Source organism: Colius striatus, chromosome 10 (genome assembly GCF_028858725.1).
Source record: "Colius striatus isolate bColStr4 chromosome 10, bColStr4.1.hap1, whole genome shotgun sequence".
Classification (NCBI taxonomy): Eukaryota; Metazoa; Chordata; class Aves; order Coliiformes; family Coliidae; genus Colius; species Colius striatus.
The window spans coordinates 13,904,311-13,927,154 of record NC_084768.1 but is presented as its reverse complement, the minus strand read 5'-3'; the positions used below and the strand labels follow the sequence as shown (position 1 = coordinate 13,927,154).

Genomic DNA, 22,844 nt, shown 5'->3' with positions numbered 1-22,844 from the left:
TTTCTGTCTTGCACACCACGAACAGGGTCAGAGATGAAAGCTAAAGTACCCACAAAACCTTCAATGTCCATTACAGCAGACTGAGGTGACACACATAGCCTGAAGTACAGCAAAGATAATGTTCTTGTAAAAGAAACAGAAATGAACTGCCTTTGGTATACATGAAACTATATTACATAGAACCTATAAAGTGAAATTCTTGCAATGAGGTGCAGATACAAAGAGAATTACTGGATTTTTTCTCATTGTAGTAAGGACTGATTAATTTATGAAGCAACTTGACTGAAAACTGTACTGTCCACAATTCAAGGTTCCCATTTAGTATGGACTCTGCATTTATACAGATCTGCTCTTTTTCCGTAGAGCAGACCAGAAGAGCACAGAAGGCAGGATACACTAGGAAACTAGTGGAAAAAATATTTTTAAATTGCCTAATTGGCATCTTGCTCTAGTAGGTGAGGTAGATGACCTCAGCATTACAAAATCTCTATTGTTACCAAAACACAATGGATGGTAGCACGCACGAAAAGACAAGACCTGACATGCTAGACAGAGCAGAGAATTTTGAAGTACTGGTACTGAAAATGTGAATGTGAAGCTTCAATTTGTTATTCTGGCTAAAGACAGGAGAAGAAACCCAGTGGGAGACATGAAAAAAGGCTAAGATTTGCCTAAAACCAACATAATTTTAGCAATTATGTTTTTAATTTATGGAACAAGGGGTAACATATGTATGAACAATCCTAGATGTATAAATAACTGATTATAGCAAGTTACAGTAAAAAGATGACACGTTTTACACACAGAGTCCTCTATCTGCGATAGCACAACTGGCATGAATGACCATTACTGACATAAAAAAAGATTAAGCATTAAGAATGGAGACAACAGTTCTTCCTTCACAGAAAATTACAACAATAATTGTGATTGCTGTCTCATAGTCATGTCTTGTGAGACTTCATTTCCCATTTCGTTATTTAAGTAGACTATTGTATTGCAGAACGTGATAAGGTGACAAGAAAGTGAACAGATATACTGACTGCTCATTAATAAAAAAAGTGCAGTTCTATATGAAATGGAAAGGTACAAATGTTAACCGTTGGAGTAGTGAGGATGGTAATTGTGCAAAAGGATAAAGAAAGCATGCTTAGTAATAGCTAAGACAAACTGTAGAGGACTCATAAGACAGTCTTTGCCATGAATTTTAAGTCATGTCTATGTGGTACAAGGTCATGTTGGTCAGAGATGTTTGTGTTAATGCTAAACGATGCAGCACAGTTACAAGGAACAAAATGGCCATATTAGTGACTACCTGATGTGTATCACTGAGTTTAAGCAGCAAGGATTTAATACTTCAGTGAAATGCTGAGTTAACATAGTAACGGTGTTTTCCAGTTCCTAAATATGAAGTATTTCATAGAGTTCTTCAAAGCACTGTTTGGTAAGTATACTTCAGTTGTATTAGAAAAGAAAATCTTCCAAAGAGCTATCAGAAACATTTAAAAGGATATTCTGCAAAGGGGAAGATGTACTAGTGGAAGGCTATCATTTTCACTTCGGTACTGTCTGGTGTGGTGTGTCCTCTGTGTCACCTTTCAGCTTTCTCAGTTCTTCACCAACACTGCAGCTGCATCTAACCCTGTCTGGTTGAGCCTAAATGCTGAATTAAGACTCTCATTAGCTGAAGGAGAAAAATTAATTTTCTTTAAAAAATTAGAAGCTAATATTCATCCAAAGGACACAGCTTAATTACCTTAGGATGAACCATTTAAAATAACTTGAAGAATAAGTAGGGTATATTATCTTAAATATCTCTTAAAGTTCATTTCTCTGTATGATAACTTGGCTTAATTACTCATCTTTAGCTTTGGATCTGTAAGAAAAACCTCTGTTAATTTTAAACATGTATCAGCTTTCACAGTGCCAGAAACAGATGAAAACAAACTAATTCTATAGCCCGAATTGTCAAAGTTTATTTCTTTTTTCAAAGCCTACTTCTTCATTCTAACTACTGGGTGTACAGGGGACAGGGCAGATTTTAAAAAGCTGGTATTTATTTAAATCATAATGCCTGTCAGAAAAGAACAGTGTTGCACTAATGCTATTCACCTCAGCAAAGAATTTCTGCCCTCATGCATGCTTGCATGTACGCAGATGACAAGTTTCCAAGCTTGGTAATACTCTGTCAGACATTAGTATTTCTGATACACTTAACATGTTGACATAAATCATATCATCAGACGCTGAAAATATTTTGAAGTTTGTTAAGTGTATGCAATGCACTTGCTTCCACATATGCACAAATTACTCATCTATCTTTCCTGAATAAAATGTGCATATATTTACAATTGTTTGAACACATTTCTACATACATTTTATTTATGTGCATTCTTTTGTATATTTTTCAAAATACCTTGCAAAGCAAAACACATAAATATCACTGAGACACAGTGTAAGACCTAGCAATGGTGACGGAACTCATAAACTTTCTGTAGCTCAGCAGTTCCACGGGAAACAGTTCCAGGATCTTTCTCTTATTCCAGGTTTTCTGCAACAGAGCTATCAAACATAGGACAGACAGAGAGACCCTTAATTTGGGATGACAAATAGCCAAATTCCTGTGTATGCAGAGATCTGGTTACCTGTTCTAGGTTTCAACTCATCTTTTGTTGCTTTGGTTCACCAAAAACTGATAGTAATTATTTCCCATCCCACATCTCCTTTTCCCTGTATAGATTATTTTTTCATGATTATAATAAGTGTATACATTCATGAAGCCAGATGAAGATTCAAGAACCACAAAGCAAAACAGAGGAAGGTTCCTGAATCTCAAATAAAACCTCATGGTCTTGGGGTTTCCACAAATAGTTGCCTACATTCCTTATTGTATTTGAAAAGTTCCTAAAACAGTGAAGTTTTCCTCCAGCTGATAGTCAAACCTATATGGGTTCCTCTTTGCATCCCTACTTGGTCATGCCCGAGAAACCAGAAGAGACAGTGCAGTAGTCAGGTTAAACGCGCATCTAACGTTACAAAAAGACTGTACTCATGACTGCTGTATTTTTAAAACAACTGAGAAGCATTTGAAACTACATGGGTGGCACTGGGCCAGTCAGTGGAAAATCTCAGTTCAGTACCCCCTACAAAGCAAGACAAGCTTAAACCCACATCTTTGACTTGTGGGGGGAAAGGCTGTGCTCAGATACAGACGAGACTGGGTTTGAGTGAAACCATTCCTGCCAAGTCTGTATCACTTTGCAGCCAAAAATGTAAGATCCAAGGCATCAGATGGTATTTAAATGAGATCCTGAGTCTACAGCAGAGAAGTGAGAGTGCATGGGGGAGGTGGTGGCTAACAGTCCCTATTCATATCATTACTTCAGGGAAGGGGCTGGGGGATTTTTTTTAAGTTTTCTTTTTAAGGATTGTTTAATGCAAAACTGCATGGATGAGAGCAAGTATCACTACCATAAAACCAAGAAAAGCTACTCATTCTGTGTTTTGGAAACCAGATGCATGTCCTTCCACTGAGCTGGATTCTGGTTTGGGAGGTGCCTGACAGTGGCTGCCATTAGGACCTGGAAGCAGAGCAGAGGTTCAAATCATGCTTTTGTGTAACAGTTTTCTATCAATGAGATCTGGATTGACCTTGAGTTGCTGAAAGGACTACAGGACGTTTCTTCACGAAGACACCAGGAATTAAAAGAAGGAACAAGTAGCTGAAAGTCCTTTGGAAACAGCATTCACAGCTAAACAAATTAAATGCCCAAACCAAAAGCTCAAGTTGGAGAGCTATATGATAGCATGGAAACTTTAGAAAGGGATTATAACTGATATTTTTGTTAGTGTATTGGTAAGTTACAGCTTGTAGCTAAAGTTCATGTCAGTGAGCAAAAAATCAAAGCAAAAAATTATATAACACAGTTCCGTGGGGAATTTCTCTGTGACAGTTGTCAGCCGTTAGGCTTCTTTGATGCTAATGAGGGCAGACACCCATATAAGCTATTTCCATCACCCGCAACTATTTAACTTCTAAATTTGTGCTCAAAATCCATTTCCAGCTTTGGCTGCTTTTTCTGTGTTCTGTTTACTTCTTTGACTAATCTGAATGTCATTCTAATGTTTTGCATAGGCATGGTATATTCCCTAAAAGGACAAGTGAGAGAACGAAGATATCAGCAACTTATGCCACAGGATGCAGCACTGTTCCGGCTGTTTAAATAAGGTCATAGAATCATAGACTGGTAGGGTCAGAAGGGACCTTTAGAGATCATCTAGCCCAATCCCCCTAGATCAGGTCCAGAGCCTTCTTTTAATGTTTAGCACATCTTAAATAAAGGCAATATTTTTTTTCTTCTTATCTTTTTTTTTTTTTACACAGAATTATATAAATAAGGCAGACTGGGCCTAATCCTGTCTCCAGTAAAAGAAACTTTCACTGTTTCATGATGAGCTCTGCATTTTTTTTTTCTGTCTAGACCAAAAGATGTGTCCTAGAAAGAACAGCTAAGATCTCTGAGAACAGTTTTTGTAACCCAATGATCTCCTCTCCAATAAGTACACCAGTATCTATACCAGATTACAGTACAGACAAAGTAAGAAAGGCATCAAGTAAAGGTTTAGAGATTCTTTCCAAAATAACCAATAGCTGAGTGACAGTTATCACTGGGGTGGGAACAGCAGAGATTTAAAATTCATCTGAACAAAGCAGAGTAGAAACTTGAAGTCTACCTGCCTTTTCATTTCTGTCAAACTCTTTCTCTATCCTAACATCTTTCCACAATGCAGATTATTTGGAGGTGTAAATCCTGCATATTATCTTGCCCTCCTCACCTCTGATAATTTTTATCTCTGATAAGAATGTAACAGCAATAACCATAGGATGGTCAAGATTTTTACTTTACTGATATGGCTGATGAAGCCATGGCTTCATTTTATAAAAAGATAACTATAATATCTTCTGGCATATTCCTCAGTGAATTAGCAGTTTAAAAAGTACAACTCTAGTTTCATTGTGTGGGCACCATCTACTATCCTCTGAATTCTCATTCCTTTCTCTCCAGAATATAGCTCATCTCTGTGACTAAGAACAACTTAAGCAAATCAGTTGAGTAGAAAAAAAACCATTTCTTGTAGGCAAAGAGGCTGTTTTCTGTGAGAGATTTTGTTTATGACTTACATTTAGGGACATAATGGTACAAGTACTATAATAGTTTGATCATTATGGTCCATCATGCTGTATTGTTGTGTTCCCTAAACTTCCCTGCAATAGGATGAGTTACATCTGATGTGATGTAAAAGAAAAAGGTTAATTTTTAATGGTCTAATTTTACATCATAGTAATTTATTCAAAGGTCAGGGATTTCCTTCCCGCAGTTCTTAAAGGCTAGCTAGTTCATAGCAGAAGGTCTAATAATGATGAAATATCCATATAATGTTCAGAAGAGAAATGTATCTTGAAATCCAGAAAACTAGAAATAGTTTTCAGTTGAATTTTCCAGTTGATTCCTAGGGAATTCTTAATAGTAATCTTCACTAACAGCTAGTTCTCACCAGATAACAAAGATATGCTGGACTAGACTTTCAGCTAACACAAGTCAATTTTCTCCCGAAACATAGTTTATCTAGGCTGATGTGTCAAGGGTGGGGAGAAGGATTAACTTTTTATTATTTGTAACTCACAGTACATTTTTACAGAGCAAACTAGCTCTCTCTTAGGACAGCAACCACGTTGAAAACACTAAAGCACATCAATTACATAGGGATTAGTTGGGATTTTTTCTTTCTTTGCCTTACTTTTTCATCACTTTCTAATTAAAAAAAAAAAGAGAGAAACCCTTATGAATCAGTGTTAGGAAGTGAAATTATATCATACCACATTTCTAGGAGTACTGTAGCCAAAATAACAAAGTATCTAACAATGAATCTCATAGGTGAATCACCTAAGTACTTTTAACTGAACAGCAAGCACTGTTTAGAAGTCTGTATTTTATTTTGAAGTTCTCCACTTATGACCAGTAGTACTACCCACGACTCAGTAATATGTGTACATACACCAATTGCCATGTCAGCACCTGAAACCAAACATCGTGATATTCCAATGTATTCAGCTAAATAACTGCTAGACGGCAAGAAGGATATGGGAATGGATTAAACTTTCAGAACTGAAGTTCTCTGCTGAACAGTAGAGTAGTTGCAGATCATCTAGGTATTTACATATTCTCCCTTGCATAATTTGATCTAACTAACAGCTTTCCCCCCCAGTAATTTGTGGCTAAGTTAGTGTCTAGACGAGCAATAGATGATGATTTTTAAAAAGTTACTGACACAATAAATGCCAGTGCATGCACCTATTTATACACTTCATGTCCAACATTGTGGCATCTATCACTATTATCTTGATGCCTTCTGAAAACAAATTTGACTTAAGTTGGGTTTTGATTTGTTGGACCTACCAGGAGATGGCTAAAAAGAATGTTAACCATAAAAATGTGTTCATGAAAATATCAGGTATCTACTTCTCTTTCTTAACTATATTGAAGTTTACAGATCTGCTTAATTAGAACAACAGTCCAAAATCTTGACTATTCCAACTTCATTATTCCAGAAGAGTTTTTCAGAAGTGACAGAGACAGAGCTTCCCGTTTCTTAGAACTTCCTCAAAACCAGAAACCAGGATCAGACTGAGAACAGGGATACCAAGCACAGGCTGATAAGGTAAGGCATACAGAGAAGCAAACAAGTACAAGCTACATAGTATATACAATCAAAGATCAAGAGAAAAAAAAAAAGATGAAAGGAAAGAATTACTCCTAAGCAACATAACATAACCAATAACATCTTAAATTAAGATTTTTTTAATTCCGTTAACCAAAATATGTTAAAACCAGTATGGAACAACTCTAGTAGCAGGAAAATCAATATTCTTTGAGAATTTAGATTTTTTTTCTTCTTACTTCAGACACTGTCTAACAGTAGACTACAACTATACTAAATGTCTGCTCATTAATTGTATTAAGTTAGATTCCAGTGAATTACTTTCTCTTTTGGTCTATGTTTTAATGAATAAGTATCAGTTTAAACTATAAGTTATGGTTCTAAAATTGTAACTTTCCATAAGACACATGGTTCAGTTTCTTTTCCCTTGTGATGATAGGTAGAAGAAATGTCTGAGGTTTAGAGCTTTGACTAACAGTGACATGGCACAGGTAGGGACTGAAAAAACTGAGAATATTTTTCTTTCCTCCTAAGTCAACACTGACCACAGCTGACCTTGCCTCAAGGATTCACTCATCTAGGAATTAGGCTATTGTAATTCTATTTTATGCTCTTCTAGTTCTTACACTGCTCTCATACACATAATACTTCAGTTCCTTCCACGTTCAACTTTATAACTAGCAGGATGGATGTGATTTTCTTTCTCATTTCCTCCTTCTGTAAGGAAACAACATGTACGAGTGTATCAAATATACATAAAAGTGTCACTATCACATATGTATTATACAGATCCATACCAGTAAAGGCAAGTTGAAGATACATGTCTTCCACCACGAAAAGGTGGAGATGGAGACTGCAATGGTTCCTCAAATCTACAGCTTTGTAAGAAAACTCTGTTTTTTTTCACTGATGGGAAGGCATGAATTTCTTTTGGTTTAGGGGGGGAAAAAAAAGCTCGTATTCATCAATGAAGAAGACAGTGGGATCAAACTCATTTGGAGTAAGAAAACATATGTTATCTGCACTCATGTTTTCTTAAAGGAATAGGACAGGAAGTTGGCAAAAACATACTCAGATTTCCCATTGGACAAAAGAATTTCCAATAAAATGAACATATGAAAAGAAATCACATTGTCAGAATAAAGTCAAAACTCTATGGATAATGCAGATTTATAAATTGAGCACTAAGTAACAAATGGTGGCAAAATAACCATTTAAAAATGTTTGTAGCTTTCTGTGTGAAATTAGTTTATGTTTCCTCTGTTTCACAGTCATGTGGTTTTAAAAAAAAGCTCTTTTGTAGAAAATTCTCAGTTGCTTACTTGCTCTGGAGTATGCTTCTTTAATCTCTTTTTATTATTCCTTTCCCAGTTACTCCTTTTTGTCATTTATCCCCCATCAACTTAGTTGCCTTAGGCAACTGAAAAATGTATCTTCCATATGCAAAGAAATCCTACGGAAATTAAGTCTGCCATATCTATAATCTACAGAAAGGGATTCTTTTACCCACTGACTATGAAATTACTCACGCATCTAAAGGCTTGGCTTTTACTAAGGCACCATGGCTTTGCCACAAGGGCAATGCAGCTCTAATGACAAGTGAACAACATTCTCCCTTCCAAAGTCTAATTCTCTTCACTTCTACATTGATGTAAATATAGAGTAACTTCTAGATCTCTCTGAAATTACATTACTATGCCTTTAGTAGATATAATTCAGGAGTAAATTAAAATCTTACAGTATTTTTTTCACGTAAGAGACTTTTCTGACATGTTGCCAAGTCATTGTTTTCTGCATTTGTTGTTTCCTTGTCCTGTAGAGGACAGTAACATAACGTTCATATGCTGTGTTATCATTCCCATTCCTATGATAAACATCTGCTTTCTTTAAAAAGAAAAGAGATATCTAAGGTGAACATTGTAATTTAAATTATCTTTAGAATTCTCAAGAAACAGAGCTAAAAAGTAGAAAATGAAACTTCAATAGGAAAAACATCTTCTGTTTTACAGGTCTCATCACAGAAAAGGAATTTTATCCAGATGCCTCACATATTTTATCTCCAAAGGCACATTTCCCTTGAAGAGCTAAGTATGCTTTCTACAAGAGGATCATTTATTTGTAAAGGCTACAGAATTGTCACAAAATACATGCTTCCTCAGTAGTGAAGAACAGCTTCCAAGAATTCAGTCCTCTCACCCCTCCAAACAGAGTTAATCAAAATTCTCAAAAAGATACTCTCTACAGAAAACAATGTAATAATTTTATGGGATTTTCATTTTGAAATTCAACAGCTGCTGAAGTGTATTGTTAGGCTACCAATATCAAAAGATGGCTTTGCAATTAAGGTTGCCGTGGCCTGTCATGAATCCAGCCAGCACACAGAATTAGTTATATTTGCTGTGAAGAGAGCATATCAGTGTGAACTACCTAGGTTATTTAGGCTATCAAAAAGAAAACATGCCATCTGTGCTGTCACATGTGGTACCAAGTCCTGTGCACTATTACAACCACACACAGTCCATAATTGAGAACATGTCAATAATTCAACTGTCTGAGCACTCTTACAATCAGACACAGTTCATAATACAACCGTTAACTGCTCATTGAATTTCTCATAATTAAGTACTTAAATACTTCATCAGTACTTGCTGTCCCTAATTCTATAACGTACTTCCAACTTTATTAATTCAGCTTTTGGTAAGTTCTGTGTTTAGACATAGTTTCTCTTGCCCCAAATATTGCAGTGTTCTTACTGATATCCAAATGGTGCATTGCAATTTTCTTGTCATCAAAGATTTTATTTGAAACATTAAAGCTTGCAGAAGACCACATAATAAGGCATAGCTAAACCATGATAAGATAATCTAAGAACATTTCTTTACTACGGTCAACAGCCATATATATTTATTCCTTGAAGAACTTGTTTGATTTAATCCAACTCAAGATAAGTTTTCTGTTAGATTGCTGGGGATTTTTCTGCTTTCCTTTCCTCTCAAGACAACCATCCGAAAAGCACATGACTATTTGCAAGGAATGAAACTGGGGGCAGAGGAATAGCAACAGCGTTTCAAAGCAAGCTCTTGTTTCATGGAAGTAATTTCTGAGAGAAGGTTTTGCAAGTAGCTGCTGAAGCAATTTATGCTTGCAGCAAGGAATTGACATGCTGCTTACCATGTTATCTACATGCACGTGAATTTTGCCATTGCTGAATTTGGCAGCAAATACTCTCTCAGCAAACTGGAGGTTTTCTTTTAGTAAGCATGATGTATACCTAAAACATAATTTGACTCGTCTATCTCAAAACAAAAGGTATAAGTAGACATGTATAATCACAATAATGAAGGTTTCAGAGATATACACTGAAGGACTTACTGTGATGATTAGCCCCTTTTCCTGGAAATATTTAACCAATGGGACAGCATTCTGCTTGAAATTCATTAGTCTTCTTTGAGTGGCTTTCAGGTTATCATCAGGTCTCCCCTGCTGTTCAGCACGCTTCAGTAACCTTTCTTTCAGCCGTTGACTGGAACATGCCAGAAACACCACCAAATCTGGAGTACAGATCTATGGAAAGAGCAGTTCAAGAAGTCTCTGATTAAGTTGATTATCCAGCACTACAAGAATCAGAAATTCAGTTGAGAATTCAGGTGAGACTCAGATATGCTCCATTTGCATAAGTTGGAATTTAATAAAAATTTCTAGAAAATGAATTAAGTGAAATTTATAAGCTTAAAGAAGGTCTTGTTTGTCTTACATGAAGGTTAGTCAATTTCTTTCACCTGAAAAGTTAAGCAAAAAGTTTAATGAAAGTTTTTTAACTCACCCCAGAAACTTTCTCCCAACTATATTTATCTGCATTACCAGAAAGTTCTCCTGGCTAAGATTAAAATCTTTAAAAAGAGCAAAATATAAATATCTTTTAAGTAGTTGTATGTTTTCCATCTAAAAAAAAGCCTTTAAGAAAAGGGATGTTTAAAACCCAGTAGCCACTATGAAGTTAACTGATGCCTAGGGTGAGGTGAAAACAGATCTATTCTATAATCCACAGTTTCTTCTAAAGCTTTCTGTGTTTCTTTAAATCTCATGCAAGCTTCAGTGCACTTTTCCAGAGGTTTGGTGTGGCAGCTAAGAGGATTTTAATTTCTCCTATCCTTTTCAGTCTGTTTGGTGAGCACTGTTTTGTGACACATCTAATCTTTTACTGAAGTTCAGGAAGTACAGTTTTATGGCAGTAAGAACAAAATATTTGGAAGTTTAGCTCTTTTCCACTTAAATTCAAGCTGCCCTTAAGGTTTTCAGTGTTCTTCATAACTTTTGGTTACTCACACTATCGAACTGTTATGGAAGACATTTGTCTAATGCTTGTAAAGGGTAAAGAAATGACAGCCTCGCTGTTTTAGGAATGCTGCTAAACGTTCATAGGCAGTCTTCAGAGGCCACCACTATTTAGTACATGTGGTGGAAAAAAATCATAGAATCATAGAAATCATAGAATCATTTACATTGGAAAAGATCTTTACCAACTGTTAACCCAGAACTGCCATGGCCAGCACTAAACCATGTCCCTCAGCACCACACCTACATCTCATTTAAATATTTCCAGGGATGGTGACCCCACCACTTCCCTGTGCAGTCTTTTCCGCTGTTTAACAAACTTCTCAGTGAAGAAGTTCTTCCTAATATCCAATCTAAACCTTTCTCTTGGTGCAGCTCAAGGTCATTTCTTCTCAGAAGGACAGGATAGGATATGGAAATGAGGAAGCAAATAGTGACTAGAAAGCAAAGCCATTTTCAAACCAGAAAAGACAATCTGATATGCAGCACTGCCAAGCAAAATGGTGGCTTCTTTAATTACAGAAAATTAAATAGAGTTTTAAAGAAAGTAATTTTTTACACACATTGTAGATGACTGCAGACATGAGGACCCAAACTACAAACCAAATCCCAAAAATACTACTTCTGGTAACTTGTAATGAGTATCTATTAGATTTTGAAGTAATTAACCTTATACATGACAGTGGGAAAGCAGCTGTTTCCTATCTCTAAAACATGTACCTCAATGTCAACAAAAACAGCTTTAAGGCACATAATTATTCACATGAAATACTATTAAAGTAAGTTTCTGTGTCAGATTTTCACGCAATACAGACATTATTGTTAAATTACAATTGCTTCATTAGTAGTAGCATAATTTGGGAATTTAAAGAGCATACAATAGCAAAGATATAGAAATTATGACACAGATTCTGAAAGGCAATGCTAGAGATTTCAAAGCCTTTTAGGTCATGGAACACTATATTATGCAGGGAAATGGCTGATGCACATTGCAGCAAACTGAGCACAGAAACATCTCAAGTCCCAATGTGGGTATTCTGCTTCCTAACATACTTTACAAAGGGACTCAGAAATTATAGCTGCAAATCAAGGATCTAGTAAAGTGAATTTATACAAGACCTCCTCAAGTGTAGGACTTTTGCATATGCTTTTGCATATCACATAACTTCACATATAGCATCAAACCTTGCAGAGTACTCAGAATGAATAGATCACTCATGAAATTATTAGCCCTAAAGGAAAGAGGCGATAAAGGGAAGGTCTTTTCCTGTTGGACAGAAACATGAGAGTGCATCTTTCCATAGTCAGTCTCATTTCTTTAAAGAAACCATGGCTGACCAAGTGCAACTCTATAGCAAGGGAAGGATCTGAATGCCACCATACCGTCAGGTGTGCATATTCTCATCTGCTCAATTCCCACAGACCGCACTTGAAAAGAACATTATTTTTAAAACTCAGAATTAACTTGAGAAAACTTAACTCATGAACTCATGAATAATTATTATTTTAACAGTGCATTTTATTCTAGTTGGTAAAGCAAGCTAGTTTATGTCCACTATATGGATGTTCTCACTTGTAATTACTGATTTGCTTTTTATACTTTCATCTCTGCTGGGTCAATAGGCTGTTTGGATCGGTTTTTTATTGTTTTAGAAAAGCAAAATCATGAACCTTGTTGTCAAAGAATGAATCCTGATGATTTTCTTTTTTTATCAAGGAATGAAATTATATTCATTCATTAATATTAATTCTAATACCTGTTACACATTTCATTTCACTATTAAAAAAACTTATGATTAATATATTTTCATAGAATCACAGAATCGTAGAATGGTAGGGTTGGAAGGGACATTTAGAGATCATCTAGTCCAACCCCCCTGCTAAAGCAGGTCCATCTACATCAGGTCACATAGGAACATGTCCAGGTGGGTCTTGAAGACCGCCAAGGAAGGAGACTCCACACCCTCCCTGGGCAGCCTGTGCCAGGGCTCCCTCACCTCAACAGTGAAATAGTTTTTCTTACGTTTAAGTGGAACTTTCAGTGTTCCAGCTTCATCCCATTACCCCTTGTCCTGTCACTAGATAAAACAGAAAAAAAGTGCTGCCCCAACCTCCTGACACCCACCATTTAGATATTTGTAAATATTAATATGATCCCCCCACAGTCTCCTCTTCTCCGGACTAAACAGCCCCAGTTCCTGCAGCCTTTTCTCATGAGGAAGATTTTCCAGTCCCCTGATCATCTTGGTGGCCCTGCGCTGGACTCTTTCCAGCAGTTCTCTGTCCTTCTTGAGCTGAGGAGCCCAGAACTGGACACAGGACTCCAGATGAGGCCTCACCAGGGCAGAGTAGAGGGGGAGAAGAACCTCCCTTGACCTGCTGCCTGCACTCTTCTTGATGTATCCCAGGATGCCATTGGCCTTCTTGGCCACGAGGGCACATTGCTGGCTCATATTTAGTTTACTGTCAACCATTTTAGGGAAACATCTGCACTTATTCTATTGAAACTAACAAGGTTAATGATGGTGAAGGAATTACTGAAATTAGAAGGAAAGTTATTCATGAATGACTGAAAGTGTGGGAAAAAACCCTCAAAACCAATGCAATAATTGAAATTATCTGGAAAATACTCAAGTGAGAAATTGTTTCTCCTGAGAAGGGTAAAAACTATGCTATGTGAGAGATTATATAGAAAGTCAAACTGCAGTTTCTTCTTTACAAGTAATTTGAGTTCAATACACCAGTCAGAGGCATTTCATAACTGTTACTGGAGAGAAAGATATTTAGCATGCTTGAACATGCTGGTACTGTAGATGACTTACTCAATTTCAACATGACAGGTTAATGGTAAATAAGCCATTTTCTCCTTGGCATTTTTGAATGTATGCTTGGAATCTAAACATCTTTCTACTATTTGCACCTAGTAGAAATCATGGATACCTTAAAAATCACGGTTTATGACAGCTTTATGCCTAGGCTCATACCCAAAAACTAAATGAATCAGTATTAAATCTATGCTACTACAGAAAAGGAGTTCAAAATTATCAAAATCCAGAAGTTGTCATAAATTTAAACCAAATAAATAAACTGCAAGTTCTATTAGCTTTTAAGACATTAACGTGAATGTTTTCATTTTTTTCTCCACAACCACTGGAACTTTGTTTTAAAGTGAGAGCTGATATTCTCATAGTCATGTGACTTCAGGGCTTTATTAAAGGTACCCCTATCAAAACTGTTGGCAGAATTAACTCTGCTTACTAGAACTAAGAAATAGGAGAGTCAGGAAGCTGAAAACATCACTGATACCATCTTAAAGACATCTTTCCTGCTCAAAATATATGGATTATAGGAACAGTGATATTAACAAAACTCAATAGAAAGGAAAAAAAGCTTTTTAATCCACTTAATTGAGATTCACATTATTGCTTGGAAGCAGTGTTACTTCTGGTTTCTAGATCTGAGCAGAGAGAGAAATACAGTGAGTGCTGCAAATGACACATTTCCTTATCTTAGGCACTTCAGTCATTGAGATGCAAAGTGTTTTAATACAATTCTGCCTAGCAACACATTGAGAACTTACTGTACACATGAGAGACTGGCAATATAAGAAAGAAATCAGCATCTTTTGGCTACACCTGTGTTTGGGAATGTTAGCATTAGTTATGTTAGCTTGGACTCACTTTACTAAAAATAACTTTTTTTTCCCCCTAAGAAAAGTTCAGCTTCTGGATTAGTCAAAAGGATAAAAATGTGCTGGTAGTACCAAGAGCAATTAGAAGCGAGGTTCAACAAGAATTCATTATCGTTGTGTATTTCTGTAACAGAACATTATGCAGGATGGTAACTAGAGTTCAGACATTTTTGTATCCATTTGATATTTTTCACAAAATGAAGAGATTATGAAAAATCAAATGGTGTCCAGTCTCAGTAACAGCTATGTGAGCTATAAAATTGAAGAAATTATTTTAGCATAAATAATTTCTTACATTAAAGATGTCTGCAAACACAGCACATTTAGATTTTACATGTGCCTGCAAGACAGTTATAATGATGTTAGGTTTTAGTAGCCTGTTTTGTTTATGGACCTCCTTTTTTCTACACATTTATTCAGTCTCTGTTCCAGCCTTAACTACTCTCTCAGTATCTTGTATTACTCATCTCTATTTTCATTCAATTTTAAGAACTTGTCCTTCATGTTCTCCCCCCACTAATTTATTTTTGGTATTGCTACACATATTCTTGGAGTTTGTTTCTGTCTATGTAAACAACGGCGAAGGAGAAAGGCTATACAATGGAAAGCAATATGTGAAAAATGAATGTTTCTTTACTTTTTTCAAGCTTCAAAGGGATTACAGATGAATACAATTCTCAGCATACTCAAATGACAAAGGATAAATGAATAGTCACCCTTGTTCCTGCGTTCATTCCTCCCACTGGCATCTACTCTATATCATATATGGCTGAACGAACTGAGAAAGCCAGCATATTCTGTTTACTCTCATACAAACTTATCATCATTTCATTTAGATAATAAAAACCAAAAGTGTTCTGGCTGCCTTATGAAATAGATCATAATGTAAAGTCATACAATTGTATTTTGGAACCCTTGTAATTAAAACAATTAACATCAGCGAAAGGATCATGAAGGAGAAAAAACAGTAAAATAAATAGTAGCTCCTACTTCATGCATCTTTTGGAAGTTCCTCTAAATGTAATCTTTAAAAGGCTGGTGTAATAAAATCTTTTCTGCTGTTTTCAGGTACATAAGTATGAAGTGGTCTTCAAGAGGCCATTTGTAAGAAAAGGTATTCGCTCATGACAAAATTAGTGATAACAATAAGAATTATTACTCACTCAGAACTTTTTATCGACAAATCTCAATGTTGTATAAGAAAACTCTTTGTAATAATTCCTGTATTACAGAATAATTTGATTTGACTCTGCATTTTGTGGAATTTCATCATTTTCTTCAGAAGTATGTTCTGAAGGATACTTAATGGATCTTTTAATTAGAGAGTGTCTTAAATTTAATCAAAACTATCTTTGCTGAAATTTCAACTAATCTTGTCACTTTTAGCTAATGAGAAAAATTTGGTTCTATTTTAAAAACTGCTAGCAAGAGAGCTATAACATTTCTAAGCTGTGGAAAACACCTGTAGCACTTTTAATTGCAGACCTACAAAAATTATCACAGCAGTTAATTACCGATTTCTACACAGCTCAGTTGCACTTTGCATTGATGGACTGCCGAATGCCCTAAAAATGTTATCACATTGAATGTAAATAACCTGATTTGTCATAGATTACCATCATCCTGTGAAGGAAGATGGGTATCACACCTGTTGATAGTCCCCCTTCCTTATCACAAGATTTTCCTACTCCTGTGTGTAGTACTATGACTTAGTAAATAGAGAATTTTAAATAAACAAGCATATTGTATTTCTTTGAAGTATAAATTGAAGATGCAACATCAAATATATCCCATTGGATTAAACAGAGGTGTATACTGAAATATGTCCATCTTTTGTTCATTTCTTTCCTTGGCCTTAAAAGAGGTCAGCTGCAAGCTGAAGGGAAAAAAAGAGGAGCCTAAACAGATAAAATTTTCCTTCCTGTGCTCCTATGAAAGCTCTATGATTCTTTCCTTTCCCGTATTTATTTTAGAACAAGTAAGACTGAAAGGTGTCCCTATATGAAGTGCTCCGGGATTTCTTTAGACTCAGTCATCTTTCAGGCGAATCGAGCCTTGAGGAGTATGATTTAGCAAATCCCATTAGACTGAAACCAGAGAACTCTCTGAGAATATAGTCAGGTCTAAACTGACTAAATCCATCCTCTTTTCTCTAAAAAAAAAACCAAACCACAAACTGATCTACAGCATTCTTGGAGCAGAAGCATGTACTACAAAGGAGACATAAATCCTAACTAAAGTTAAGATTCTTATCATGTGTCATTCTATCAGTCTTTTTTCCATGTAGTTTCCTATAGTCAACAACAGGTAACCAGGCTGGCAGAGGGGAATATTTTGAGTTAAATGAGGAAAGACTACAAAAGTATATTTGAATGGTGCAAAGGTTGTTCTTTCTCCCCTCCTACACCACTGTACTGCCTGAGCTTTTCCTCACCTCTTGGACTCCACTTCTTAGCAGTATTAATAATGAACTCCATGATGGGTGCTCAAGTGTTGTTTAAATGGTTTCCTTTGTAGAAGGAGAATCTGATCCTAGAATAACTCAAAGCACTTAACTCCTGACAGTTCTTCCAGTTTCACATCCCCTGTTCTTTTGTTGAACACAACATCAGCACATAATTATAGCACTAAAAAATGTACTTAAATCACCCTATCACACAATATAATGGACAAACAAAATGGCAAGGAAATGACCATCAAGTCAAATTTCATCTGTTTCATTTATAAAAGCCAATCTTCTCTTTTCTTAATGATAAGGACATCTAGCTGGCAGTCACTGGCTATTTTCTGTAATAATTATTTTGTCTGTTTCCTTTAATTCCCTCAATTCAGTCTTCTAAGTTTTTCCCAGAAAAAGCACAGTAATGAAATGCCTCTTTAGCTGCTTTCTTTTATTACTTTTGTCTTGGCAATGCCACTCAGACTTCGAAGTACAGAAATGTTAGTACACCAGCAATTGTGAAGGTCTTTAAGACACTCTGCATGAAGAATGCTCTGAAAATTCAGTACTGAAATTGCAACCTTTACTTGTGACCATATTTGTTATATGAACAATGTTTGATCAGAAAATGACATAAGCTCTTTGTTTTTCCACTGAATTTAAGTCTTTTTAGATTAGTTTAAAGTACACAGATGAAAACAACATGCAAATAAAACTCAGGAATACAGTTTTAGCTAACTAGGACTGTAGTTTAGAATAACCAAAATCACCTATTTTTTTTTTAAAGAGCATAATTTCTACTTTACAAAACTTGCAAAACATGGGTGGTTTTAACTTTTATTTTAGTTTTTTCAATGCACTGTAATAAACCTGAGGTGTAAAGTGTTATATATATAGAGAGATATATATTAATACATTTATAGGAGATATATTATAGGAGATATATATTAATACGTTTCTCTTAATGTAGATTAAATTGAACAAATAGATATGGAAATATAATGTCTTCCCTCTTTCTACACCCCTAAAACACTTAAAATACTAATTGTTAGATTTTATGATGTTCTTCATCTTGAGAAGATTTTCTTCACAGAGATAAGAGGCTTGGATTATTGGTCATATTATCACATTGTCTTTTTACAAAATATTCTGTCTTCAGATATAATACAACAGAACCCAAAATAATCTTTTGTCAACCTGTAATTACATACTTGTGAAGATTTAAAGAACGATGTTCAGTTAGAAATAACACCTAGTCCTTTGAATCTGACTGATAATTTCAAGAAGCTTAACTGTTGCAGAGATATATAAGTTATTTAACAATAAAAACAGTCTCTTACTTGGTCCTCAAAGGAGATTGCCTGGGCAACATCCCTGGGAAATCCGTCAATCACTATACCCTCTTCATCAGGGATCTGCATTAGTCTCTGCTTAATCTCAGTTATGGTTGTTTCCTTTTATAGAGAGAAGAAGTTATTTAACACTGTAAAGAGGAGTTTCTTGGTAGTTCACATTAATGTGGCATGTATCAATCCTTCGAACGTAAACGTTAACGCATGATATACTGTACCTGAGGGGCCAGTTCTCCAGTAGTAATTATTTTGGCAATTAGACTCCACTTTCTGTTGCTGCTTGTGCTGTGGATCTTCTTCCTTAACAATTCACCAACTGATATGTAGTTAAATCCATAACGTTCTGCTATTTTCAAACTCTGTGTTCCTTTACCACTTCCTGGGCCACCTGTTGTTAATTGCAAGCAAAACATTACATTAACCTTTCATCTGAAGTACTCAGTCACATATGTAATCTTTGCTACCAGCACCAACTTTCCAACCATTCTTATAGCTAACGTTGCAGTTATATGACTTGTTACCAGCCATTAAATATGGGGCTCATCTGCCTGATCATAAAGGTGACAGTTTGTAAAATGAAGCAAAGAAATAAAAATACAAATGTAATCAATGATGTAAAATAAACACTTTTTTTTTAGGCTTGACCTCATTCTAAAACTGTTCCTGGAAAGGACTTTTTCTTAATTTGTAGTAGACAAATCAACAAATGAACTGATCCCTTCTTGAGCTCTGTGAATCCAAAGAGCCAGATATTCTCAAATGTATTATTATAAAAAAGAATAATACTTGGTTAAACAAGCCAATTAAATTAATGAACGAGTCATTAAATGGAACTAATAAAATCTGTTCCTAAACATGCGTGTATGAGTTTCTGAGGTTTTCTAATTTTAAAATACAGAAAAATAGGAAATAATCAGCTGAGATGTTTCCATAGTGATTTGCTACAAGGCCTTTTATTGAACCATGCATACTTCTGGTATTGAGGCTGGAAACATTTGATAGAGAAACAATTTGTTAGGGTCAGCTTGCTGGACAACTTGAAGAATAGAGACCTTTTAGCACAGGTAGAACAGGTATCAACATCACAGAAAACAGCTATATTACATAGCAGGGAATGCTGAAGTGAAAGTCAGTTGGACAGAATCAGCAAGAATGCTTGTAAAAAAATAAATCAAACCATACTATGTCTGAATTAAAAACACACATGATGATGTGAAGAACAGAAAAAATGAGAAATGTTTATATATAGAAAAGAGTACATTATTGGATAGCATAAGAAAGTAAAACTACACCAAATGTTTTGATATTTTGAGGAATTGTGTGCAAGAACATTGAATTTTATTTCAACAGACAAGGAATTAAGATCTCTTAAAAATATAATACATGTTTTCTACGAACTTTTAAAAATACAGCTACAAAAGTAAATATGAATACAATGAGCTGCTTCTTAGTAATCATCTTACTCTTGTATTATCTGTATTACTCCCATAAATAGCTTTCAGGCATTTATATAATTAATACAGATTCGACTCCAGGATAAGCTTTACAAAATTTCTTCATATACGGTTATGATACTATCTGTGTAACCAGACTGAGATGTGCGCCCCAATGCCACATTTCAGAGAGCTTTCAGTATCACTAGTAGTCACTAGGATCTCTTCTGATTTGACGTGCTCTTCTGATCATCTTCTCTCCTGTCGCTGCAATGGTAACTCTCCATCTGGCCTTTGTAACTCAGATCGAGACCCATTTGAAGAGAACGCACAGACAAACTTATGTGTTGTTAAGGTGTTCCCATACCCTGGCTACAGTTTAGTTATATCCTTGGGAAGAAAAAGGTTATATCCAATTAGTTTCAGTAATGCATAAATCAAACCAGGTTAAGATAAATGCAAATACAAGCATTTATCCATAACATCCAACTAGTCAATACAGCTACAGATGGTCATAACATATACAGGCAAAGAAAGAAAGAAAAAACTGTATCTTATCTCTGTACAGTAAGGTTACAACTGAAAAACATTTTCCCTTCATTCACTTCACTTGCTGTTTCCTATAAAAGCTCTTCTTTCAGCAGATTATGTTGGATTTTACAGCTATTCTTCCATTTTAGTTCTTCTAGGTGACCTAGATGGGTTTACTTTTTTCAGCTTGAACTCTTTCTTTCAGAGACAGTTTAACTCTCCCCTCTGTTGGAATAATGGATGTTTCCCTTTTGTATGTACACAGGCATCTGATACACCAGGAACCATCTCCTCCGCTTACGTGGCTACAATGCAATTCTGATTCATCTCTCTGCCGCCTTTGAAGGCACACTGAGCCTTCCTCATGACAAATGCATTTCACCGAACCTTACATGATTTTTCACTCCTGAACCAAAGATATACATGATAAAAATGTTCAAATAATAATTCTGTGATGTTTATGGTTTATTAAGGATTCTTGGTAATGTGGACTGATAGTAGGTTCAGAGTAACAGATTCCCAGCATAATTTTTCTTCTATAAATAAAAGCAACCACACAATGAAGTGCAGCTAATAGTTCCTTGATTGCTGGCAGGTTGTATGGAGCAAATTTTGCAAGGTGAATGAATAGGATTATTACTTGTTACTGGAATGTCTATACATTCTGTGTAAAGATTTCCATAAGCAACACTGTGTCTATATATAACATAATTTATTGCAACCTAATGAGCATAACATATAAATAATGTATCATATATGTCAGTGTTTATGCATACACTGACATACATATGTCAGTGTAACATCCATCACTATAAATTTATGTGGCTTTATCTACTGGCAATCACCCTAGCTACTGGAAAAAGTGATGGTAGACTGACTGTGCTTTGGAGAAAAGGGTTTATAAAACCCTCTGGAGTCAATGCTGTGTTTAATTCCTGCAGATAGAAAACTTTGAAAGAAAGAAATTCAGTTTATTTCCCTGGAAAATCAAGACAAAACTGAAACAGACTATGTTGCACCCCGGAAACAATAAATATGAAAACATACATAGGTAACAGGGAGAAAATTAGAAAGAGAGAATTTGACAAGAAAAATAGCATCTGCATGCCAGCAGAGATACAAAAGATGCCAGAAAAAACAGACCTGCTACTTGAAAAAACATCAGTCTCTGTGGAACCATAAAATAGCTAAAAAAATCTTTTTGAAACCAAGTAGATAGACTTTATACTCTCATTAGGGAGAGTGTTGCTCTGCCATTAAAGAACAGAGAAAAAAAAAGTGCAGTTTGGCATGTCTTTCAATTTGAATTGCAAGCAGCAGAAAAAAAAGTATTTGCTTTAATGTTCATAAACTTCTCATATTTATCTGTTTTTCTCAACACAAAAATATCCCTTTATAGCAAACTGGGATTATCCATTTACAATATAAGGGAAAACATTCAGGTAATAAAATAAGAGAAAAGTGATAGAATAAAATTACTTCCCACAGCAAATAATTGTCATTTCTTGAACTGTGTATCCATTCCTGACTCTTTGATAAATCATACTGACAAGCTTTTCATGAGAAAGGAAAATCAAATCTCTTTTGTCTTCCACTCTTTTCACTTGTGCTGAAATTATACATTATTGAAGAAAAGTGTGATTATTTCACATACTTCTTAGAAGATGTCTAGACTAGAGAACATTTGTTGCATCTAAAATTATGTTTGCTAACTGGTTTCAAGTGTACATTTGTACGCCCAAAAAGTTTTACTCAAGCAGTTGTTTTAATCTAGTTTTGTCAATGGAAGTTCAAAAGTTTGCTTTTGCTTATAGCACCATAAATTGAAAATAAATTCATGAAATAATAAGATTTCTGATAAGACGTATGATTTTAAAATCGAGCCGTGGACTGGTTAAACAACTCAATGGGCCGGCTACCTGCTGACAGCACTGTCCTTAATCTGTCCTTTAAACCTTGATTATAAAAGGAAAATGTATTCTTTTAATACTAATATTTTTAAATGAGTGCAATTTAGAAGCATACTGAACTATGGGACTAGTGCCACCAGGTAATTCATTTTTTAAAATCTTTATATTCAGGCTGTACAAATAGTAATAATGGGGTTGTCAAAATATGTTAGGAAGCACATTCTTAAACACAGTCTAGTTTCCTGGTGTTATGCCTTAGAAACTTAATTTTTGCAGTGATTCAGATATGTGCCATCCTGGCTGGTTCCATCTGATTTTTCTAAAATCCAACAACATACTCTGCAGCTTTTTAGATTTACCTTTCACCAGACGACTTTTCTTCAAACAGGAAAAGAATAAACCCCCACTTTTATAAGCAAGTTCTCTTTTGCCTTG

General features: G+C 35.4%; 1 protein-coding gene across 1 annotated transcript in view; it reads right to left on the bottom strand.

The window, feature by feature from the left end:
* AK5 (adenylate kinase 5) overlaps positions 1-22,844 on the bottom strand; it is an 86,564-nt gene that overhangs the window by 58,397 nt on the left and 5,323 nt on the right. Inside the window, exons 4-6 of the mRNA XM_062003410.1 lie at positions 18,754-18,923; positions 18,524-18,637; positions 10,090-10,281 (exon numbers count right to left, since the gene is read on the bottom strand). Coding sequence (XP_061859394.1) covers positions 10,090-10,281; positions 18,524-18,637; positions 18,754-18,923 — 476 coding nt within the window. The remainder of the gene's footprint in view (positions 1-10,089; positions 10,282-18,523; positions 18,638-18,753; positions 18,924-22,844) is intronic.